We start from the raw sequence: 13,457 nt of genomic DNA, 5'->3' as shown, positions 1-13,457 counted from the left end.
GAGCCTTTAGTCGTTCGATTCATGAGAGGCTTGCTTTTGTCAAAGCCCCCTATCAAGCCTCCTACAGTGTCATGGGATCTCAATGTCGTCCTCACCCAGCTGATGAAACCTCCTTTTGAGCCACTGAATACCTGCCATCTGAAGTACTTGACCTGGAAGGTCATTTTCTTGGTGGCAGTTACTTCAGCTCGTAGGGTCAGTGAGCTTCAAGCCCTAGTAGCTCATGCTCCATATACCAAATTTCATCACAACAGAGTAGTGCTCCGCACCCACCCAAAGTTCCTGCCGAAGGTGGTGTCGGAGTTCCATCTTAACCAGTCAATTGTCTTGCCAACATTCTTCCCCAGGCCGCATACCCGCCCTGCTGAACGTCAGTTGCACACATTGGACTGCAAGAGAGCATTGGCCTTCTACTTGGAGCGGACACAGCCCCACAGACAGTCCGCCCAATTGTTTGTTTCTTTCGACCCTAACAGGCTAGGGGTCGCTGTCGGGAAACGCACCATCTCCAATTGGCTAGCAGATTGCATTTCCTTCACTTACGCCCAGGCTGGGCTGGCTCTTGAGGGTCATGTCACGGCTCATAGTGTTAGAGCCATGGCAGCGTCAGTGGCCCACCTGAAGTCAGCCACTATTGAAGAAATTTGCAAAGCTGCGACGTGGTCATCTGTCCACACATTCACATCTCATTACTGCCTCCAGCAGGATACCCGACGCGACAGTCGGTTCGGGCAGTCGGTGCTGCAGAATCTGTTTGGGGTGTAAATCCAACTCCACCCTCCAGGACCCGAATTTATTCTGGTCAGGCTGCACTCTCAGTTAGTTGTTCTTCGTAGGTCAATTTCTGTTATACCCTCGCCGTTGCGAGGTTCAATTGACCTGGGTTCTTGTTTTGAGTGAGCCTGAGAGCTAGGGATACCCCAGTCGTGAGAACAAGCAGCCTGCTTGTCCTCGGAGAAAGTGAATGATACATACCTGTAGCAGGTGTTCTCCGAGGACAGCAGGCTGATTGTTCTCACCTACCCTCCCTCCTCCCCTTTGGAGTTGTGTGTTTCATCTTTTGCTAGTCATTCAACTGGCGGGAGCGGTCGCGCACGGGCGGGAAGACGGCCGCGCATGCGCGGTGGGCGTGCCCTGCGTGCCGACCGTCCCGCGAAGCTTCTTTCCGGTTGGTGGGGGCTGCCGCGGACGTCACCCAGTCGTGAGAACAATCAGCCTGCTGTCCTCGGAGAACACCTGCTACAGGTATGTATCATTCACTTTACTACCCCAAGGAATCCTAATCCATCCTGTTAAGATGTCCAGGTGTACAAAGTACAACCCGTTCTGTATGCCCTAGAGGGGAAAAATATGCCCTGTGAAGCACTTTTATGATATTTTAATCTGTGGATGAATAAGAAGTCATCAACGGTCTCAGGATTCAGTCAACTCTTTTGTCTTCCACAGTCCTTCCTGCAATAGAAGATGCACTGGTAGCAGGATGTACAGGATCCCCCATGCAAATTTTGCTGGTTGTGGCCAGCTTGTTTGCTTGTTTTTTCCAAAAAAAATCAAAATACCACTGTAGGCATCACTCAAATATAAATAAGAGTCCAGTTCATTAACAGGCTTCAAAGTAGAAAATGACACAGGGACAAAGTTTGGCCCCATCCCCTTGGGCTCCGTCTCTGTCCCCTCGGGATCTCTCCCTGCCCTGTGCCCGCAAGCTCTGTCCTCATCCCCGCGGTTACAGCAGGTCCCTGTCCCTGTGTCATTCTTTAGTTGAGAGCTCCTGCTCTACCGTATACAGTGCTTGTAAAAGTTTTCACATGCTGCTGTTTAAAAATACAATTAAGAATGCGTTAAAGTGGGAGTTTCACCAATCTACACAACATACTCTACACTTTGAACATGAAAGACCAAATCTAAAAAGATTTAAAAAATAAGAAACCAAAAAGTCTGGGTTGCATAAGTCTTCACTTCCTTTGATATATAAAACCTAAGCTAGCTGTTATTCCAGAAATGCCTTAAGGCCCATAATAAATTGGAGGAGTGGCCTAGTGGTTAGAGTGGTAGACTTTGGTCCTGGGGAACTGGGTTTGATTCCCACTGCAGGCACAGACAGCTCCTTGTGACTCTGGGCAAGTCACTTAACCCTCCATTGCCCCAGGTACAAATAAGTACCTGTATATAATATGTAAGCCGCATTGAACCTGCTATGAGTGGGAAAGTGCGGGTTACAAATGTAAGAAAAAATAAAAATAAAATATAGCCCACCTGTGGCCAGTCACAGTAGTTGAGTAGATTCACATACTTCTGTGCTAATCTATCCATAAGCCCCCTAAATTTCACCTCGCTGCCTGCTTGTCTCTACTTCCTGTCTCCATGTCTCAACTCCAACTGTGTAGAATTCTTTATGGACAATGGCTTCGGCAACAGCAAGAGAAGGAGGTGCACTTTGCAGTGAACTGTGTCCTCCTCCTCTGCTACCCTAGGCCCGACAGTTTGTTTTAACAGTTTGGGCTTCTGTATAGTTTGCAGTTCAAATGAAAATCAGGCCTAGGACGGCAGAGGAGGAAGACACGAACCAATGAGCAGGTATTCATGTCCTCTTGTTGCTACGATTGGTGTAGGAAGGAAAGTAGCAGATTAAGGTAGGAGCAATGGGTGGGGGAGGAGTATGGAGCAAGCTGTGGGGATATGTGTCATGGGGATAAGCGTCACTGGAGCAAGATATGGAGCCACGGGGAGGAGGGGCGGCTAGAGCCAGCATGGAGAGATAAGTACATAAGTAATGCCATACTGGGAAAAGACCAAGGGTCCATCGAGCCCAGCATCCTGTCCACGACAGCGGCCAATTCAGGCCAAGGGCACCTGGCAAGCTTCCAAAACGTACAAACATTCTATACATGTTATTCCTGGAATTGTGGATTTTTCCCAAGTCCATTTAGTAGCGGTTTATGGACTTGTCCTTTAGGAAACTGTCCAACCCCTTTTTAAACTCTGCTAAGCTAACCGCCTTCACCACTTTCTCCGGCAACAAATTCCAGAGTTTAATTATACGTTGGGTGAAGAAACATTTTCTCTGATTTGTTTTAAATTTACTACACTGTAGTTTCATCGCATGCCCCCTAGTCCTAGTATTTTTGGAAAGCGTGAACAGACGCTTCACATCCACCTGTTCCACTCCACTCATTATTTTATATACCTCTATCATGTCTCCCCTCAGCCGTCTCTTCTCCAAGCTGAATAGCCCTAGCCTCCTTAATCTTTCTTCATAGGGAAGTCGTCCCATCCCCGCTATCATTTTAGTCGCCCTTCTCTGCACCTTTTCCAATTCTACTATATCTTTCTTGAGATGCGGCGACCAGAATTGAACACAATACTCAAGGTGCGGTCGCACCATGGAGCGATACAACGGCATTATAACATCCTCACACCTGTTTTCCATACCTTTCCTAATAATACCCAACATTCTATTCGCTTTCCTAGCTGCAGCAGCACACCGAGCAGAAGGTTTCAGTGTATTATCGACGATGACACCCAGATCCCTTTCTTGGTCTGTAACTCCTAACGTGGAACCTTGCATGACGTAGCTATAATTCGGGTTCTTTTTTCCCACATGCATCACCTTGCACTTGCTCACATTAAACGTCATCTGCCATTTAGCCGCCCAGCCTCCCAGTCTCGTAAGGTCCTCTTGTAATTTTTCACAATCCTGTCGCGATTTAACAACTTTGAATAACTTTGTGTCATCAGCAAATCAGATGTGCTGCAGGGGTAGAGGTCACTGGAGCAAGGTGAGGGTGGGGATCGCTGGAGTAAAGGGGCAAGAGGGAAGTGTTGGTCATTGGAGGAAGCTGGGGTGGGATGCCATAGGAATGGGGGGGGAGATTGCTTGGGCAAGTTAGGATGGGTATGCCATGGGGGTGGGGGTTGTTTGAGCAAGTTCGTATGGAGGAGGTCCCCTCGAGCAAATTGGGGGTTGTATGCCCGGGAAGTGGGGTTCTCTGAAGCAAGCTATATATGTGTTTGGGAGAGAAATGAGAGATTGGGTTAGTTGGTGAGGGGGAGTATGTGTGGGGGACAGGGGAGTAAAATAGAGAGGTGGTGTATATGTCTGGTGATTGGTGAGAAGGTAGGTGAGTGAAAGTGCATAGGGGGTAGCCTTGGTGATACACAGGATTGGAGGGGTCCTTACTGGGAGTTGGGGAGAGAACTGCAGCAAGAGCAAGATAGAGAGTTGAGGGGGGATGTTGGGCTTTATGATGGGGTAATTCTACACAAAATATTCACAAAGTGTGCATGATTGTGTACAGTATTTTAAAATTCTGCAAGAATTTTCAAAATTTTTTTGCAGAATTTTGAATTATTGTTTTTTTTGTGTGAGTGTGTATGTGTGTTTTGTGAAATTCCCCCAGGAGTATAGGTCATGAGTGCAAAGACTAAGAGGTAGATGCACTAAACGTTTTTCATCGTTAAATGAGCCCTCAGGGAAGAATTTCCTATCCTTTCCATGCACTTAAGCCTATTTTCCGACGACAGTAGCAGCTAACGAAAACGGAATGGAGATGAGCAATTAGTGTGAAAACCCCATTGAAACGACATGCACTAACCTTTTCCGATTGCCTTTACGCAGGAAAAAGGCAGGAAAACTAACGAGAGGTCTGGACCTCTCGTTAGGACAGCTCAGTGGCAGGAAAAAGTGTTAAGTGAAAAAATAAACAAACTTTGAGCCAATCCCAGTGCATTAGCAGAGCTAAAAGCGCTGTGATTGGTCCAAAGGACCTCAGAAAACACATAAAAAAATAAAAATAAAAAAAGGATCGGGAGGGGGCAAGGGCGCTCATCAGGAGCGTCCTGTACGGACGGCCTTGCCCCCCCCCCCCCGCTGCTCCCCACTTTCCGCCGCTCCCCCCACCCTGAAAAAGCAAACTTCTAGAAGCCCCTGCCCCCCTCCCTTCCTCACTACTCTCTCACCTCAGCTCCGCCTCCCGACATCCTCCGTCCGTGCCCCGCCCCCTTTTGGGGTCGTCGCCGCCATTCCCCTCCTCCATCGGGCCCCCCTTCCTCTTACCGGGCCCGTGCAGCGCCTCTCTCCTCTGTCCGAAGGCGCGGCACGGGCAAGAAGAAAGCTGAATCAGCTGATGCCTGCCTTCGCCTAGCTTCGATAGAGCGTCTTTCTCCTCCTGGGCCCGCCCCTGTCTGACGTCAGTAACCTACGTAGGTTACTGACGTCAGACAGGGGCGGGCGCAGCAGAAGAAAGACGCGCCATCGCGAAGGCAGGCATCAGCTGATTCAGCTTTCTTCTTGCCCATGCAGCGCCTTCGGACAGAGGAGAGAGGCGCTGCACGGGCCCGGTAAGAGGAAGGGGGGCCCGATGGAGGAGGGGAATGGCGGCGACGACCCCAAAAGGGGGCGGGGCACGGATGGAGGATGTCGGGAGGCGGAGCTGAGGTGAGAGAGTAGTGAGGAAGGGAGGGGGGCAGGGGCTTCTAGAAGTTTGCTTTTTCGGGGTGGGGGGAGCGGCGGAAAGTGGGGCAGGGGCTGCTAGAATTTTGCTTTTTCGGGGTGGGGGGAGCGGCGGAAAGTGGGGAGCAGCGGGGGGGGGGGGGGCAAGGCCGTCAGTACAGGACGCTCCTGATGAGCGCCCTTGCCCCCTCCCGACCCTTTTTTTTTATTTTTGTTTTTATTTGGGAGCCATGTGCTTGCGATTTGACTGTGTTTTGACTGTTTGTGGCATGCGCAGAGCAGCTAACATAACGCTTGGCTGCTCTGCGCATGATTTGGGGGCCGATTAACGATGTGTATTGTGATTCTTTGATACATTGTACGTTTCACTACCGATCTCAGCATGTGTGACTTTTTTTTTGGTGCATTTTTCGTTATTTTAAAATCGTTAGGGACTTTAACGATTTAGATTTTTTTACGTTTGGTTGCTGCATCTGCCTCTAAATCAGTATGCAGACATAAAACCCTCACAAATCATGATAATTCAACTGAGTCTGCTGCTGCTGCTGCTGCCACTGGCTCTCCCTCTTGTTGTTACTGTTATTCTTGATAGCCCACATCCCCAAGGGAGGCAACATTTAGAGTAGCTATAAGTGTTGGATATTTGTATTGATCTTATTTTTCCTTTTGGCACTAGGATGTTAACCAGGAGGTGTATAACTTCTTGGCCACGTCGGGTGCTAAATATGGAGTGGGATTCTGGAAACCTGGCTCTGGTATCATCCATCAGGTATAGTATTGATTCTTGTACTTCTCTTGATAAACTGCCCAGCTGCATGCAAATGCTTCCTTTCTTTATGGAGCCCATACTAGCTGTCTGAGAAAATGAACTCCCATGATCTCTGATTTAAGGAGGCCTTGCCCTGTTCTGTGTACAGCTCAGCCTCAGTCTAGCTGCATGTAGCTGATTTGTTATTGGGCACTGGGGAGGAATATCTTCTCCTTATGCTTGCTCTGTATCGGAAAGCTTTCCTGTAAGGCGGGGGTGTCCAACCTTGGTCTTTGAGGCCCATACCCTGATCGGGTTTCTAGGATTTCTCCAATGAATATGCATGAGATATATTTGAGACCAATGAAAGATACTGAGTTGTTTGTTGGAACGTGTGAAAACATCCAGATGGAGTTCGACTAGAGACGTTCCTATTGATGGACTTTGTCTCAGCTGCTGGGAGAGAACATAGGGTAATGTGGACACGTTTAGTGTACCTGGATTACAAGATAGTCATCTATTGAATACATGATTCATTATTGCTGCTTGGACATATGATTGGGCAGTAAAAGTTGAACACGCTGTTGTGTTAAGATTACAAGATCATTTTCAAGTGGACATACAGCGTTGGACATTATTGCAGCTGGTTTTGGGAACTTGTTAATAGAAAAGAGTGGAGGCGTGGCCTAGTGGTTAGGGTGGTGGACTTTGGTCCTGGGGAACTGAGGAACTGAGTTCGATTCCCGGCACAGGCAGCTCCTTGTGACTCTGGGCAAGTCACTTAACCCTCCATTGCCCCATGTAAGCCGCATTGAGCCTGCCATGAGTGGGAAAGCGCGGGGTACAAATGTAACAAAAAAAAAAAATAGGTTGGACTTTATCAGTTGTGCATGAATGAAATGTGTTAATGTTGATACCATTGAATGTATATGTGTGTTGTTATTCTCCGAGGACAAGCAGGCTCTAATATTCTTACATGTGGGTCGTCGTCCTTGATGGCCCCAGGAGACCGGAAAAATCTTCAAAGCTTAGGAATGTTCCGGAATGTTCCGTCACACGGGCCGGCTTCCCGCCCGTGACGCGAAAGTGCAGCTCTCAGTTTCTTCTTACCCGTGGTCTGGGAAAGCTGTTTTTTTGTTCCTTCCCATTTCTGCCACAGGAGAACCGGGTTTGGCATTTACCGCCCTAAATTTACCTTTTTCTCTCTTTTTTTTTTATTTTCTTTATACCCGAAATTTAAAAAAAAAAAAAAACCAACAACCCTTTTTTTCACTTATTTTCTTAGTTTTTCTCCCCTCTTCAAGTTTCCTTTACTTTTCAATGCAGCCGCTTTTAGGCCGCTCAGTCGGACTCTTTCTTCTTTTTTTGTGCTCCTTTTTTGGCACCATCGAGCCGTTTAATTTCGCTGCCGCTGTTTTTCCCTCCATGTCATCAAGGACGCCCAGCGGCTTCAAGCGTTGTACTCGGTGCAACCGGACCATCTCTGGGACCGACCCCCACGCATGGTGTCTTCAGTTCCTGGGTCCCGACCATCTACCAGCTGCTTGTAAGTTGTGTAACATGATGAAAAAGCGGACCCAGGTGGCTCGAGAGGCTCAATGCGCGAATCTTTTTTCCGATCGGTCCGGTCCTTCGATGTCGGCATCGACATTGGTACCGAGGTCGGCGGCCTCGGCGTTGAGGGAGGCATCGACATCGAGAGTTCAGGTAATGGCTGCCGAAAGACCACAACGCGCTGGGAGCAGCGAGGCATCGAGTGGGTCTCCACCTGTCTCAAGGCCTTCTGCTATGCAGGCCCCCCGGACCCGGCCTTGAATAGGCATGAGGATTGCACGTCCTCCTCTTTGGTACCAAGGAGTCTCGATGACGGGCGTTGAGTGAAGGCGAAGGAGCACCGTCATCGATCTCCTTCCAGACACGGTACCGAGAGCTCCGGGGAGCCGAGGGAGTTGGCACTCGAGAAGCGTAGGCGCCGGGAGGACCACTCACCCTCCATTCAGGAGGTGCCGATGCGTCGGTCATCTGGCAGCCTGGTACCGGCTCTCGAGCCTCCTCAGATTCTGGCACTGACTCCTGCACCAGTCCCCCAGCCTTTTCCGATGGAAGCTCTCGACGAGCGCATCCAAGCCCTTCTTCCAGAGCTTCTGGAAGGTTTGCTTCGTCAGTCTGCCTCGGTGTCGGGGGTGCTTGCGCCTTTCATGCCTACTGCAGAGACGGCATCTGGGCCATCGCCTGTGAGGAGGTTCTTGGCCTCTGTGCCGTTTGCGGTACCGGAGCCGGTTGCCACCCAGGTCGACTCCCCCTCGACATCGGTAGAGGAAGCTTCGCCGGAGTCCAGGCAGGGGCCGGCTTCTCGACACTGCCCACGAGGTCGTTGATCCTTGAAGTCGAGGCAGGCTCGGGTTCGGGCTGCTCTTAGGGAGCTTCTGTCTGATACCGAAGAGGAGCACTCGTGGGAAGAAGAGGAAGACCCCAGGTACTTTTCGGAGGAGGAGTCCTGTGGGCTTCCTTCTGATCCTACTCCACCGATTGAAGTGAGGATGTCTCCACCTGAGAGTCTTACTTGCTCATCCTTTGTGCGGGAAATGTCTAGGGACATTCCATTCCCCACGGAGGTTGTGCATGAGCCCAGGGCTGAGATGCTCGAAGTCCTGGATTATCCTTCTCCACCTGCAGAGGTTGCAGCGGCCCCCCTGCACACCCCTCTCCGATTCGTTTTAAATTTACTACTCACATATGAAGATGCACCCTGGGAGTCACATAAAACCTAACATTCTATTTGCTTTCTTAGCCGCTGCTGCACACTGTGCAGATGGTTTCAACATATTATCAGTGCGGATTCCTGATTGGTGACTCCTAATGTGGAACTTTGCATTACATAGCTATAATTTGGATTTCTCCAACCAAGTTTTTGTTCAAATGGACAACCAGGTTGCCATGTATTACAACAACAAACAAGGGGGCGCGGATCTTCCCCTCTTTGCCAGTGTGTCACTATGCATCCAGACATGGGATGCTTCTCAACATCATTTCTTTAAGAGGCACATGCAACACTTTGGCTGACAGGCTGATCAGGGTTCTGCGACCCAACAAGTGCTCTCTCAGCATATCTATTGCCTGCAAGATCTTTTGGAAGTGGGGCACACCCTCGATCGACCTTTTCACCAGTTATTTCAACCAGAAAATTTCCCACTTTTGCTCCGTGCTTCTGGCCCACAACAAACCAGAGTTGGATGCTTTTCTTCTTCATTGGGAAATTGGTCTTCTGTATGCATATCCTCCTATTCTTTTAGTGGGAAGGACTCTCCTGTAACTCAAGCAAGACTGTGGAATCATGATCCTGATCTCCCATTATTGGCCCGGGCAGATCTGGTTCCCCTTTCTTTTGGAATTGTCCTCAGAAGAACCGTGGAGACTTGAGTATTTCCCAACCCTCATAACGTACAACAAGGGTGTCCTACATACCAATCTCCAATCTTTGGCTCTCACAGCCTAGATGTTCAGAGCTTAGAGTTTGCTTCCTTGCATCTTGTTGAAGGTGTTTTCAGAGTTTTGCTAGCTTCCAGAAAAGACTCCACCAAGAAGTGTTATTCTTTCAAATGATAGAGGTTTGCCATCTTGTGTGTGAGCAGCTCCATAGATTCTATTTGTTGCCCTTCACCATCTCTCCTTGAATAACTCCTTCATTCAAGTCTCAAGACCAACTCTGTCAGGGTTTATCTCAGTGCATTCAGAGCTCAACAAACAGAAGTGTGTTGACTGTATGCCTTTCTCTGCACAGCCCTTTGTGGCTCTTTTCATGTGTGTCTGTTGTTAACAAAGCCCCCTTTCAAACCTCCACCTATGTCCTTGAATCTCAACATCGTTCTCACTCAGCTGATTAAACCTCCTTTTGAGCTGCTTGCTTCTTGTCTTCTAAAGCATTTGGCTTGGGAGGTCATCTTTCTAGTGGCTATAATTTCAACTTGTACAGTCAGTGAGCTTCAGGTCTTGGTGGTGTCTGCACCCTATGCTAGTTTCACCACAACCGGGTGGTCCTCTGTACTCATCCTAAATTCTTGCCTAAGGTTGTATCAAATTTCATATCAACCAGTCCATTGTTCTAACAACATTCTTCCTTAGGCCTCATGTCCATCCTGGCGAGAACGCACTGCACACCTTGGCTTGCAGGCTAGTGTTGACTTTCTATTGGGAACGGACTAAGCCATACAGGCAGTCCTGTCAACTTTTCGTATCTTTTGATCCTAACAAAATGGGAGTATCCCTTGAGAAACAATTGGCTGATGAATTTCATATCCTTCGCTTATGCCTGGGCTGGCCTGATTCTTGCAGGTCACATCACGGCTCATAAAGTCAGAGCCATGGTGGCATTGGTAGCCCACGCGCTCGGCCTCCTTTGAAGAAATTTGCAAGGCTGCAACGTAGTATTCAGTCCATATATTTACTTCCCACTACTGCCTTGTGCACGATACCCGACACAATAGTTGGTTTAGGCAGACAGTGCTGAAGATTTAGTTGGGTTCTAGAATCCAAGTCAACCCGCCTTGTCCTATTTTTTTATTCTGTTCCAGGCTACACGTTCGATGATTTTCATGTAGTTTCCAGTTCATCTATGTTCTGACCTCACTGTTGTGAAGTGCAATTTGTCATTGGTTGTTGGTTCCAGTGAGCCTGGTAGCTAGAGATTCCCCACATGTGAGAATATTAGCCTGCTTATCCTTTGAGAAGCAAAGACTTACCTGTACAGTTATTCTCCAAGGTCAGCAGGCTATATATTCTCATATACCCTCTCAACTCCCCTTGGAATTGTCTCCTCTTTTACGAGCTAGAGTATTGATCTATTGATGCTGTGCTCTAGTGGTGTACGGGAGGGAACTCGTTCATTCTTGGTGGGGATGCTGTGCATGTTCTTAAACAAATATGAGAATTTATAGCCTGCTGTTGGAGAATACCTGCTACTGGTATCTTTGCTTTATTAGGTACAAGGTTAACATAAAAAGACAACGAGCAACCTGACCCTTCTAGTTGAAGTGAATTGAAACTCACCAGTATATAGAAAGGAAAAAAAGACCTCAGAAACCACTAAGACTTTTCGAAAGCCCTATGATGGGTTTACTTATCTTTCATTGGTCTTTAAAGAACCTCTTATTTTTTTAATAGTGTGTTGCTAATGCCACTATTAAAAACAACTGCACCTTTTAACTGTGCTTTACTTACCTAAGCCAATCTTCAACACTCCATTTTTACAGTGGGTCTGGAGACAAGTGGATGGGTGTCTGTGTCTTTGAGGGCAGGGGACTAGAGAAAGATGGATGGTGTGTGTGTCTGTGTCTTTGGGGGCAGGTGGACTGGAGAAAGGTGGATGGTCGGTGTGTCTTTCTCCTTACCCCCCCCAAAAGCTATCACTGTATCTTTCTCCCCACCATATCCCGCAAGGCCAGCCAGCCTTCAGCTGGCTGCTCCCATCCCCTGGCACATTCACCCCTTCACTCTGCCCCCAGTCCCCCTATAGCACATTTGCCCCCTTACTCTGCCCCCAAAACCCTCCCTCATGGCACATTCACCCCTTTACTCTGCCCCCAATCCTTACCCCCCCATGGCACATTCACCCTTTTACTCTGCCCCCAAACCCCCCTCATTGCACATGATTCACCCCTTCCCTGTGCCTCCAATTCCCCCCCTCATGGCACATGATTCACCCCTTCCTTCTGCCTCCAAATCCCCCACTGCACACTCACCTTTTCATTTTCAGCCATGACAGCGGCTCAGCTCTCACTCTGTCTTCCCGTTCCTTCCCCCACTGAGCTCCCCCGGCAAGGAGGAAGTGAACTGCGGTACATCGGGTCACTTCCTCCTTCTGAACTAGCTTAGACCTGAGAGTTTATGTGAACTGCGGGATTGTGGTTTACATAAACACTCGGATCTAAGCTGGCACTGGAGGAGACAGTGATACACTGTGCTGCAGTTCACGTCCTCCTTGCTGTGGGAGCTCAGCAGGGGAGGGAAGAGAGTGAGACTGAGCCGCTGTTGCCCATGCCTACCTTGATTTCTGCCGTGGTTCGTGGGAGGAATGAGGAGAAGAGAGCTGAGCTGGAGCTGCTTGCTGCCTTGTGGTCCGACATATTCCCAGGATCCAAGTTGCCATAGCAACTGAAAAATCAGGCCTGGCGCCTGGGTTTGTCGAGCTGTGAGAACAAGGCCTTAGATTCCCTCACCTGCCCTATACAGAAACCTGTTTGAATACCTCCTGCACCTTTCTGAGGGCCAGATGCACTAAACTTAATGAACCATTAACATGGGTTTTAAACTGGTTCTAGCCAGTTTAGCGCACAAGTAGTAAACCAGGGACATGCACAAAAGGGCATTTTCCTGTCACGGTAGCAGCTAACGAAAATGGAATGCAAATGATCCAAAGGCTATTATAATGAGCTGCACTACTGTTGCAAGGCTATTATAATGAGATGCACTACCGTTTTCCGATCCCCTTACTGTGGAAAACCTAACGGGAGGTCTACACCTCTCGTTGGGGCTGCTGTGAGGGAATTGGAAGGAAAAAAAAAAAGTACTCGTCAGGGACGTCCTTAACATGGACGTCCTAAAACAAACAAAAAAAAAGGACATCCCTGACAAGCACTTGGACGTTTGCAGCTTACATCAGGCAATTAGGAAGGACTCTGGAAAAAAAAAAAAAAGGATGTCCCTGTTTTTCTTACCTGCCTGAACTGACCACAACCACTGTTCTCTCAACAGTCCCCTCCAAGGTTGTTTTCAGCTTTTTGGACGTCCCTCCCGCCAGGTCTCTCTCAGCCAATCCGAGCGCATTTAGCCGACACTGGTGTCAGATAAACACGCTGTGATTGGATGTCGTTGGGGCTAGCTGTGAGGGAATCGGAAGGAAAAAAAAAAGTGATCATCTGGGACGTCCTTCTAAAGTGCCTAACATGGACGTCCCTGAAGATAGATTACAGCAGATTGTTCCACTGAGGGCTAATACTAATAGCTATCCCACAGCAGCCGGAGAACAGAGAGGAAGAGAAGGCAGTGCAGTGACTTTAGCTTTCAGATGGGACAGATAAAAGCACTGATAGAGAGGGTTTAATAGAGCCGTCCTCAGCCCTGAGACGTGGTATCAAATGAGGCGTTTATTCTTTGCTTTCTGCTGGCAGACAGCCCTTGTGCAGGGATCGGACATGCTGCTAACACCCCTTGTGTTATGGACTATTGTGAGCCCCCCCCCCCCCCACACACACGCAGCGT

General features: G+C 48.7%; 1 protein-coding gene across 1 annotated transcript in view; it reads left to right on the top strand.

The window, feature by feature from the left end:
• Positions 1–13,457, top strand: part of LOC115481518 (aconitate hydratase, mitochondrial-like) — a 73,830-nt gene that overhangs the window by 46,405 nt on the left and 13,968 nt on the right. Inside the window, exon 4 of the mRNA XM_030220755.1 lies at positions 6,129–6,221. Within this exon, the coding sequence (XP_030076615.1) occupies positions 6,129–6,221 (93 nt within the window). The remainder of the gene's footprint in view (positions 1–6,128; positions 6,222–13,457) is intronic.

This window comes from Microcaecilia unicolor, chromosome 1 (assembly GCF_901765095.1).
Source record: "Microcaecilia unicolor chromosome 1, aMicUni1.1, whole genome shotgun sequence".
Taxonomy (NCBI): Eukaryota; Metazoa; Chordata; class Amphibia; order Gymnophiona; family Siphonopidae; genus Microcaecilia; species Microcaecilia unicolor.
The sequence above is the reverse complement of the archived record's forward strand: the minus strand, read 5'-3'. Positions and strand labels throughout refer to the sequence as shown.